Here is a 12,044-nt window from a genome sequence, read left to right on the forward strand (position 1 = left end):
CTTCAACAGTTTCACATAAATACAGTATATATTTAATGTATCCAAATAGACTTCAGATAAAGTAAAGTATTTACAGTAAAGATGAATGCATTTTCAATCAGATGTTAAGCTTTTGTGAAGTATGGCTCAACCTCCATATTCCCAAGGCCACTGTCAGAAGAACACAGAACTTTGAAATTCACTTCGCACTCATCTGTGGGGTCAAAGCTCTGTCACACTTGTGATTTTCTCCATTGAAATGCATTTTGGGCCTTATGTACTGCAGGATTGAAATCTAACAAAAAGCTTTCAGCCCATCTCTTTGAAGTGGGGAGCTGAATTACTCTGGCTTCATTGCATAGGTTGTGTGTACTATTGTGGATAATGTCTCTGAGTGTGTGTGTGTGTGTGCGCTGTACGGTGCGTGCCTTTCCTTTTTTCTCATACAATGGTCTTTATTGCCAGGGCCAGAGAAATGCGACCAGTGCTCGTGGTTTTCATCAGCCTACTGCTCAGTGTTTTTTTGCCTGGGTGCTCATCCCTGTCACTCAGTTCACCTCTCAATTACTATGTTTGTGCTCACAGCGGCGTGACATTAAACCCAGGCTTCAATTTGCTCAGTGACAGACGACACAGAAGGCATGTTTGCTGGTTTGACATTTGACAGGCCTTGACACTTTGGGCTGGGAAGTGTAATTACAGTAATGAAATCAAAACGAAAAGGGTTATTTACTTATGTACTTTTGAAGCCACTACTATTTGCTCTCATAAACTGTAAACTTTTCTGCTTTGGTGTCGCAGACACAGAAATGACAGTGGTGGGTAGTTTGTTTTGATGTTAGTAGCTTCTCTTCAGCATCTATCTGTTTTTTTCCCCCCATCTCTCTTTTTATGTCATACACACATACATTTTAGTTGCTCTTCTTGTCTTTACACCCATTCTGTTATTGATTGTTTTTATGGTGCTACATAGTACAGCCTTAGATGTCTAGCCTGCTTCAAATGCAGGAATGGCCCATACCATATTATTGAGACCACCTACTGTGCATTAATGAGGAGAAAGTGAAAATAGTTTTTTGTCTGGGAAGTGGGAAGCCGGGTATCTCAGCTGAAATAGCACATAGCCTATTACTGAAAGGTCATCAAAGGGATTTGGAAAAATATTGGAAGAAACACTTAGCCAGTGGGGAGGAAAACCAAATGAACTCTTTCTTGAAATTTTGAAGCTAACCATTAAGAGCAGAAATATATTCATAAAACTACAGGGAAGTTAAAATGCATGAGAAATCATTTACTTTCAGCATTACCTTTAGAAGGGTGTTTTGTAACTCTTTACTGTGTATTCTGTCATTGGATTTCATTGAAGATGTGCACAGCTGGAATTCAGAGCCCCTCATCCAAATGCGGAGCAGTAAATCCTACGATGATATGTCCGGTATTTCCACTAAGGAGGCAGCTGTGTTGCAGTGGCAGACTAATCCAAAAAGTTCAACCTAGGAACACAATAACACACAAAATAACACGTGAACTAATTTCATCAGCTTTTTAGTAAGCTGTGAAGCCTTTACATTATTACTTAAATTATGCTTTACTTGTCTGTCAAGGTGAAGGGCTCCAAGAGCGTGACGTCCTTATTTAGTATTTATAGATTTGATTCCAATGCCTGTTTGTCTCTGTTACCCATTGTGAATAAGAGTAGTATAAGGTATTGAGATGCTAGCAGAGACAGAGGACCAGTGGAAGAAGAATGTCACATTGCAGTGCAGCTGTGGCTAGTTTGGGGTTTTATGTACCTCTCTACGCACCATTGTCAGGATGAACACTCCTAGTAATAAGCTCCTATGTGATCCCTCAGCAGTTACACACTGCACCAGGACATTAAAACCAGCCCACAGGAGAGTTACTGTGCGTGCCCTTGCACACACACGAATCAGACTTGAAGTTAGTGGACAAAATAATCGATTCGCCTCAGTTGAATCAAAACATTTTTGTACGTCTCCCACTTTTCTTAGATCCACTTTTCCCCATAGCATGGACTCTTCATATCTACTTCAGCCTCAGACATATTTGATGGTAGCCATTAATTGCTCTTCTCTGTGATTTGAAGCCGGTGGCACATGAGCTTAGGCTGTGTTTGCAGCCACATCATGCTGCAGGAATTTTTGCCTATCTATATTTTTCATATACAAGAAAGTCCCTATGCAGAAAGATAGTACTATACTCTACTGTACTTAGCAGAGTTAGAGGACTAAGGCACATTCAATATAAAATGAAACAATCACTATGTTAAAGTACTTTGTTTTAATTTGAGAATCCTTACTTTGAAAGCTTACAAATCAAACAGATTTGTAGCACTTTCAAAAACTATTTATTGGTAAAATCAAAAGCTTAAATGAAGTCAACATAGTTGAAATTTGGTTGGATAACTTTCTGAAATCTATCCACACAGCATATGCCCCTGTAATGCACTACCAGGCCTGTAATACAGCCATGTTCACTTATTGCTTGTTTTGGGCACTGGTCTTCAGTGAGTGAAACACCTTCTCAATTGGAAAGAGGTGAGCCCGACTGCAAGTCTACTAAACCAATAGGCATGAACACAAACGGCCTTTAATCTAAAAGTAAGCTCATTAACCTCAGCCATTGTTTGATTTCATGTCCTGAAGTACATAGTCAAAAGAACTGAAAACAGTGTGTCACTGTCCTGCTTCTTATCGACTGCACCACGTACACATAAACAGCAAGAGTGGGACGGAAAGTGTTCCTAAAAATCATCTCCATGATGCTCGATTGAATTGTTTAATGAATTGATTAGAATTTGAAAATTCTTAGAAGAGCTGGCAAGACCGACATGAGACAAGATCTAAAACATATTTCATAGTAACTCCACTGTCACTGATACAAGCTTAGATCGCATCATTTCAGTTACATAGCTGAAGATATCCTGGGAGTCTTTTCGTGTAGCCCGTGAGGGTATAATTAATAAAAGAGCATTAATCATTTTGGAGACTAAATGTGGAGAGCTCATTCCTCCAGTTTGCCCCCTGACAAGCATCCCGCAGGCCCACTACTCCTGCCCCTCCTACAACATACTCACCATGCCACATTTTGCCTCGTTTATTGAATGCCAATTAAGCAGATAAATTAGCAGGGTTCAAAGATTAATTAAAAAACCTGCTGGTTTCCTTGGGTGGAAAAACCTGCCAATTGTAAAACTTTCAGCCACATTTTTTCCCCCTCCCTGTTCCACAAAAAGGATGTTAATGGTATTTTAGCTCCGAGGGTATTTACTCGAGGAATTTAGGTCACGGTGCCCCTGGATGGGATTCCTGCCGATGCTTCACTGACAAATGAAGCAAAACAGTTTGAATCAGATTACTTGAGGTAGGATATTCAAGCCATTGTATTACAACATTCTTATTTAGAAGTGACACGCCTAATTTATTAGATGAATTTTACATTAAATCGAATGAAGGAGAACCACTGCCAAATTAGATCAACCAAACTGAAGGACGCAGGATTTTCTGGGCTCCCCAGCAGAGGGCAGCATGTCTCCACAACTTGAGGTTCACAATCCTAAAACCCTGAGGAGGATGTTTTTTCTCTCTGTTCATTCTAGCCGTCTCTTTGTGAGAGAGTGCTTCTGATAAACATCCCCCTCCATTCTAATCATCATGTCATTCCCTAGCTTTTAGTGCTCTGTCCGGCCTTCGCTCCATCCCCTGATGTCTCTCACATGAAAGACCTCTTTTGTGATGCAGAATTAAAGTAGCACAAAGATAATACTCCCAATAACACGCAGATACTGCCTATCCAGCCTATCTGATGTGATTGCATGGCCTCAATAGAAGCAGTGTTGTTTGATTCTGCTCTCTTGTTCGGAGTTGGGTGTACAGTTTATATTGCTGTAGCCTTGCTACTTTTCGTTTCAAGGACTAATTATTACTGCCATTATTTCCTGTTGCTGTACCTCGTGACTTTGTCAAAGACACATAAATGGAAAATAAATGTATTCAGTTGTAGAAGGACAGTCTCTGATGGTTTTAGCAGAAATAAAAGTATAATTGTTGATGCATCTGAAATATTTCTTCTGACTAATAAAACTTTTTATTTGGATTCAGAAAAGTTTATTGACGTCAAGAAGCCGTATTCAATTGCTATATATATTGTTTACCCAGTAAATACACACGACTCAAACATACATAGTCAATACAAGGAAATTAAGTTTTCTTCCCTAGTATGGAGTATATGCTCAGTGTTGTAGATCGGCTATGGTTTTACACCATTCCTTGGTCAATATTCTCCACATTCCTCTTTATGATATTTTTTCATATTTTTATTTTAGATTTTTATATTTCACATTTATGTAGCTTGACTTTTGTCATACATTCTTTTTACTTGCCTTTATTTTATTTTATTTTAATAACAATGTTTATTGTTATGCACCAGAACACCAAGCCAAATTCATTCTATGTGACAAATAGACAATAAACCTGATTGTAATTCTTATTCTCAGACTGAGCCTGGTGTATGTTTTGTAATACACATACATTTTACATCTCAGAAAAAATCTTAATTACTTACTGTTTGTTTTTCAACATTCTTCATTGATCTCTTGTGCTAAATCTGAGTAGTACCCAGTCTCTGCTCATTACATAACATTTCTCCTTACTCTCTGTGTGTATCTAGGAGGACATGAACCTGAACGAGGAACGCAAAGCCCCTCTGCGTGGAAAGGACTTAAGCACCAAACGCGAGATGGTGGTCCAGTACATCTCAGCCACTGCCAAATCTGTAAGTGAGAGAGCAAACCTAAGTGTTCGATCTTCATAGACTCAACAGTATGTACTGTATAATTGTTGTAGATGAGTAATGAGTTTAACCTGATCCTCTGCTTTAAGGCTTGCTTTGTCATGCGTTCTTGCACATTCTCACTTCCGTCATCGACTCTCTCCACTCTTCATGCTTGAATCCCACATCTTTCTTTGCAATTTTGATTTATTTTCTTCAATTGTTTTTCCAAATTATGCTACAATCTGTCATTGTAAGCTATCAGGTATAAATTGTAGTCACTCACTCACTCAATGCTAGGTGGATGGTCAGTGCTTCTCCGCTCATCTGCTTGCATGCAGTTTGTTGGTTGTCCATTCGTGTACTTGCATGGGTTCAGTTCAGTTCAGCTTCTTGTGAAAAGCACAAACACTAAATACAAAGGTGAGGTAAAGCAAGCATTTTAGGTTATGTTCATCATGTGCCTATGATAAGCCTATAAACTTTATATGCTACATTATAGTGAGCTGCACCATGCACTTTATCTTTGTTCTGAGTTTACTTATCAAAACAAGTGATAACAACTGTTTGGACTGTTCCTTATTAACAATAGATTTAGGATTATGTTGCCCGTTCTTGTAGAGTAATCTAGACCTTGGGCTTCACTCTAATCCAAAAACAGCAGTGAAAATTAAAGTGTTCTCATGGTAATCCATGAATTTATGGTCAAATTTCATATCCTCTTTTGAAGTTATGGCCGAACCTTGTGAGGTGAAATTCACATCAGCACCGAAGTAAAAAAGTGATTTCTGCCCCCATTGCTTCCCGAACCTGGTAGCTCTCTCTTGACATCGTCATTTATTACCTTCCTCATTGTTATGGTAATTAACTGGCATTATTGATAATGATGATTATCCGAGATGATTGAATTCCTCGCAGGGCCCATTATGCTTTGTGAGCACTGATATTTTATTCAAATGAATAACGTAATCTGTGTAGTCAAAGGACAGAGGACAAAATGTGATGTCTGTCAGCACCCTGCTATCACATTTAATAGGACTGAAGGAGGGCGATGGTTGAATGTCAGTGATGATGTATCTGTGCGTGATACACAGATTCATGGAAGTACGCATACAGTAACACTAGAACACCTTTACATGGGCAGATACTGGTAATACATGAGTGACCAAGAAGACAATTTAGCTTGAACTTAATAGTTTTTGTGTATCATTCTGACAATAATGTGGCAGTGCTACCAAATCTCATTCGCAGTAAGAGACACTATACACACACAACTATTTGTGTCACAGTCTACAAGCATATCAGATAATTGTGCTACAGCAAACGCATAACTAAGTGTATTTGCAATTGTTTTGCAAACTGTATATGCTAATCAGCAGATATTTTCACTTGTTTTAATAAAATAACTTAAATAACACTGTACCTAATTGAATATACTGAATAATTTATAATTTGTTAATAATTGACTCCTGTCTTAAGTCAAATTGATATCCTGTGGTCCCTTTTAGCTCCTGATAGATGGAAAGCAAGAATATGTATTTATAGAAATCTGAGTAACAATGATGCATTCCAGCCTGCAGCTTATGAGGATGTTGTATAAACTGCCTTATAGTGATCCTGTGCTCATTGGTTTTTTGAATAGTGTGATTAGGGATTTCTGTAACTTCTTAACGTGAGGGGGAATCCTCATAAACTACAGAAGCTCATGTATCATCACACAGTACAGATTCTCAGGAAGTACATCAGTTTATGACATTTGTTTCAAATTTAGCTGCCCAAGTCAAGATTTGTTTCACGATTGCTTTGCCCTTTTAAGTAACTGCTTTGTTCTTGAAAAACAGTCCAGTTTTTCACTCACACATGTATGCATTTATGAGCATATATGTGTTACTACTAAAATGTATTTCTCTTGCAGGCTTAGGCATTATCTTGGGCTAACGTTGCTTGTGGTTGCTAAAAGAGCATGCAGTGTGGACTAAATGAGTAATGAGACTAAATGTTGCATTGGAAATGTAAATGGTGATTAATGTAGGTGTGGTGCATTTTGGTGTCTCTTTTTGCTGTGGCGCCTTCTCTGGTAATGGGACTTTTTCTACCAAAGATGTATGCTGCATTGTGAGATTGCCTTTTTGGGGCTTTGGAAGGGCTCTACACACGTTCATCTCAGTTTCCTGTTTGTTTTTCTAGATGGTATTATAAGGTACCAACATCTGACAAGATGGTCATTTTTGATATTACTCTTACAGGGGCATCTTGTTTTGAACTTATATTTTATTGCTGCCACGGAATTACAAGTGGGACATGAATGTCACCAGCTCCCCCACGACCACATAATACTCAAATTTATGTATTAAGATTTGGAGAGCCCTTTCTTTCTTAACCTACAGCTAATGCAGACTGTGCAGGCTTAAAGTGCTTCGGAGCGGCAAGTTTAAATCAGTAAATATTGGTGGAACAAGAAATATCCCCCAGCATTGGGTGGCCTTTTTCTTGTCTGTCTCTGCAGACCTGCTCAATTGAGCAAGGGGCTTTATTGCCCAACAAAAAGCAACTTATTTTGTTTCTGCCAAAAAAAAAGGGAGAATTCAGGCACCTTAAATTCAACAGCTTTAGGTGCCTGATGTTTCATTCACTCTTTTGTTGTATTCATTTCCATTATTCATGCATGTTGATGAACCACCATAGGTTATTTCTTTAAAGCTATATGGCTTCAAATCATCACTAATATTAGAAAAGCCTGAATATTACCTTGTTTACTTATAAAATGTGTCTTTCAATGTAAAGTCAAGTTTTTTCTCTGTGTCTTTTCAAGGGACAATTGTACATTGACCCTGTTCATTTGAATATGAACTATGTTTCAATGGAATCCAGCTCTATTTTTGCAGGAGTGTGTCTGTGGATGTCCTTGACCATCAGCTTTGCATGAACAGTTGCCTTTCTCTCTCACCTCATTTCTTGTTCTTTCCTCTTTTATCAATGCGTGCCAACATCATTAAACTGCCAAAATTCCTTCAACACTAATACAATCACTTATTTCTCAGAGATCGACTTTTCCTACTGACAGTGAATATTTTCATTTCAAACGTGCTGTGAAGGGTGTGATGGCAGGTTATTCTAAGATGGATGATAATTTTGTTTTATTCAAATATTGGTGTGTTTGATGTAACCATCAATGTGCCACCTACTTCTGATTGAGCCTGACATTTACTAACATCCTCCAGGCTCTTTCTTATCATATTGATGAGTGTTTAATGCAATTAGTGTATATATATATATATATTTTTCCATTTAAAAAAAAAAAAAAAAAAAGGGTGTTAATTACATTTGTACTGAGAAGAAAATGCATTCGCTTCTGCTTAGGGACTTGCCCTTAGTTTATTTATACTGTAGTTTGAGAGATGCTTAATATCAGATCTCACTAGGTAGATCTCATTATTAGTTGGGGTCTGAAGTTAAAGGAGTTTTGCCCTTGTTGTAGTGAGAACAAGGTGTTACACTATACAGTGAAACTGTGCTTGTCCCCCTCGAGCTCCTCCCTGACTGTTGTCTGTGCACACTCAAGATAGTGTCTGTTATTTTGGTCAAGCTGCTCCAAAACTAGATTCAAAAATATGTCTCCAATGTTGTAAACATCAATGTCTGTGGAAAATCTAAGTTGTGAGTTACGTCAGTGTGACTCATTTCAAGGTGTCTAGCCCTGTAGTATTCAGATAAAATATTCCCCAATGCCAGACAGTGACATGCTGGCTTCACTGCAGACTCAGAGCAAGGAAAATGTGGATACACACTATGATTAGAAAGTAGTATGTGCATGATCAGATGGTGGCACGTGTAAAACGGTCTTTATGGCTGTCATAAACTCTTGGTAGAGGGATGGAGAGGGGAAATCAAGCATCAAATGGCCACAGACTTGCAGAGTTTGAGAGTGACAATAAAAGAAATGGAAAGGGAGATTAGAAGTGGGGGGGTGGTGGTGGTGGTGGTGGTGGTGGTAGGAGAGAGTGAAAACAGGATAGAGAGAAGGGGTTTAAAAAAAAAAGGAGCTCAGTGTGTCCTGTAACTTCCTGCAATCAAAATGCATTTCCTCAGAAACATGTTGCAGAGAAACAAGTGCTCAGCCACAGTATAGAATACATTTACTTGGCTGACAGACACCCTCCTACTGTGAAACAAGCCCCACAGTTGCCGTTATAAAAACACTCCTGCTACCTGCCACTATTGACAAATAACAAGGTTAAACTCCAAGATTCGTGCTGACTGCATGGGCTGAAGGTAGCTCTGTCACACAAAGTTGACACTTGAAGCCCAACGTTAATGGCAGCCGATTGATATCAGACCGGGGAGACCCTCTGCAACCTCTTTGTCCACACTAGCCACTATTCCTTTTTGGGGAGGAATCTGTGAATCTTTAACTGTCAGTCAGTTATAAGGACAATTCGCCATGTCTAAACATGTTGATTCCTCACTTCCACAGTTGTTGTTGGCATCATGGGCGAATTCTATTGCCTCATTTATCCACATTATGATGTCAATTGGAAAATTGCAGCTGCCAAACACAGACATTGTCTTCAGTATGTGCCCATAATTGTAAATGTTCTCTTGTTGGCTTTTCATTTTTTTTGTTATATAGTGTGTGCTATAATTGTGTGAAGTATGTTTGTGATGTCACACAAGTTACGCTAATGCCTCAACGTGTAATGGAGAGTATTCTCTGGCCTACTAATGATTGTGCTGTTTGTGTCTTTTTGCACATTAACCTTCTCCGCTGATCGCTGCATGCAGATAACTGGGAGCAAAGTTGCGGTAAGTAGCCCATTATTTACTTGGCTTCTGAATCTTGTTCCTTCTATGTATCTGTCTTCATTCACCCTGAACACACACACACACACACACACACACACACACACACACACACACACACACACACACATACACACACGCACTATTTATCTTCTTTTGGAAGGATGTCGAGGAGCACGTTCCAAACTGTGCAAGTGAGGTCATTTTTATGGCTTGGATTTTTATTTTCAGCCCTGATATTGCTAATGGGCTGTAATTTGGAAAGGCTATAAATTGCCAACACAATTCCTGCATGTAAATGGTCGCACTTTTAAATGAGGGATTTTGAAATTATACAGCCTGAAAATGAACTGGGAGTCCTTTTGTTGGTTTTTGCTGTTTCTCTTTTGAAATAGATTGCAGCATAACACCTATTAGCATTTGAATATTGTAATACCAACAAAGAGCGATACGTTTTTACACAAATACTCATCATCTGCAATCTTATCTGTTTATGAGAATGAGAGTGTTGCATCTAAATGCTTTGAACTTTGTGCTTTTTATCTATAAGACACTACGTGTATTAAGGATATCACCTAATAAGGCTACGAGCACACACACACATTTGCTGTAGTGTATGTGCCTGTTCACACACAAACTGTACATACACACACTAAGCCTAGCAAACCATAGAAAAGACATCAAGTGTATTTTTTTCTGCCTTGAACAAAAATATTGGACTGTATAATTTAGTGGAAGTAATTATGGTTTATATATTTGAATTTGCTGTCGACAACCCTGTTTCTGTTTGAACGAAATTAAGGCACAGGATTTTGTTGTTGTTTTTGTTGATATCATTTCATTTGAAGAAAAGGCCATATAATCTTAACACATTTAATTTATACTTTTGTTATACTTTTTACTTTCTCCACACAGTAACATGCCGTTTGCTTACTTTCTCTCTAAAGATCCCAAAAAAATGCATCCTGTTGCCTTTTTTAAAAAAAGGATTCTGGTTTCTTTAAGTGCTTTTTGAAAAAAAGAAAAAAAAGAAATGCTCTGTTATTGGTTTAGCAAGTGTTGAATTGTCACTTTAAATGGTATTTCATTGCCTTTTGAGAGCTTCGTGAGGATTAAGAGGACTGTAAAGCTTAACAGGAACACAGGCAAGGTAAAGCAGCACTCTGTGACCTGGCCTCTGCTCTGCCCATGCTCTCAGACAAACCTCCCTCTTTGAGCCATTTTACAGAGACATTTTGTATCGATTGCATTTTCTCCTTCTTTGTCAAACTGTTCTTTTGTGCTTGGTTATTTCTGTGGGAAGAGTGGGTTTTTTGGCTTGGCCTGTATGGATGTGGATGGAGTAGCTCTCGATCAGGAGCAATGGCCACATTGTGTTCAGTAAATGGAATATGACAGATTTACCCTAGCTTGTATTATGACCGCTCATCCGAGAGGTGGAGGCCTGCTTACAAAAGTTCTACAAACCATGTGAAAAAATGCCCGAGACCCTGGTTATCAAGAAGTTTCTTCAAACTCAAGAGTATAGTGAAGCATTTCATGTGACCTCTGTAACCTCTGTGTCAATCCTGCAGCAGAAGCTTACCCATATGGCTAATATACTGAAAGCTATTAGCTGTCATTTTTAAACTGAAAGAGGAAGAAAAGAGTGAGAGCGTTTAGCCTGGTTAGCCGATCGTGGACTACAGTTAGCTCCCTGCTTTGCTGGCAGATTCCCATTTTCACGCTGTCAGCGTGCGTCTGTGGGATGGAGCGCTCTCAGATGTGCTGGAAGGAGAGTGTTGGTTAGGATTGTCTATAGGGAACACACAACTGTAACTCCTCTGTCTCAGGCATGAAATCTCTCTGGCACTTTCCTCTCTCCCAGTAGAGAATGAGGTGGGAATAGAGGACTGTGTGAATTGGCTCTAATCCACTTTGACCAGCGTGTAAGTGTGCAACACTGCTAAGTCTCATACGCTCTCTCCACCTCCTTAAGCAAGACTGAGGGAAATATGAGCAGCACACATACCTGGGTAACCATATGCCTGCAGGTAGACTCGAGCAGTCCAGATGGACCAGACACCTCTCCTTTTGCATTGCGCTGCAGGTGCCTATTGACCACTATGACGGCTTTATAGCGTCAGCCTCTGTAAAGATTGGCCTGATTTACATCACAAGTCAAGAGCCACGTTGTAACAATCTATCAGTGACTCCTGCAGTGTTACTGCAAAAGTAGACCCCTGTCTCTCTCCACTGCCATTGACAGGCTCTGAAACTTGGATAAAATGCTGCTGAGAGTGTGAGAGTGAGAGCGCACATGAGTGGTGTGTGCTCCGTGCGTTGAAAAGCAGCAATCTCCAGACCACAGGGAGGTGATCAATATCTGTATGACTGGACAGATGACTGCTTATTTCCATGGTAACATGCTGGTCAGCTCTGAGATGTCAGGCCGTGATGGTTAGTGCAGTTGTGTAAACATGTACATCGCTGTA

The 12,044-nt window shown here is 39.3% G+C and overlaps 1 protein-coding gene across 1 annotated transcript in view; it reads left to right on the forward strand.

Annotated features, from left to right (window-relative positions):
- diaph2 (diaphanous-related formin 2) overlaps positions 1-12,044 on the forward strand; it is a 370,395-nt gene that overhangs the window by 18,164 nt on the left and 340,187 nt on the right. The window contains 1 exon segment of the mRNA XM_051419022.1: positions 4,669-4,773. Within this exon segment, the coding sequence (XP_051274982.1) occupies positions 4,669-4,773 (105 nt within the window).

Source organism: Dicentrarchus labrax, unplaced genomic scaffold (genome assembly GCF_905237075.1).
Source record: "Dicentrarchus labrax unplaced genomic scaffold, dlabrax2021, whole genome shotgun sequence".
Lineage (NCBI taxonomy): Eukaryota > Metazoa > Chordata > Actinopteri > Moronidae > Dicentrarchus > Dicentrarchus labrax.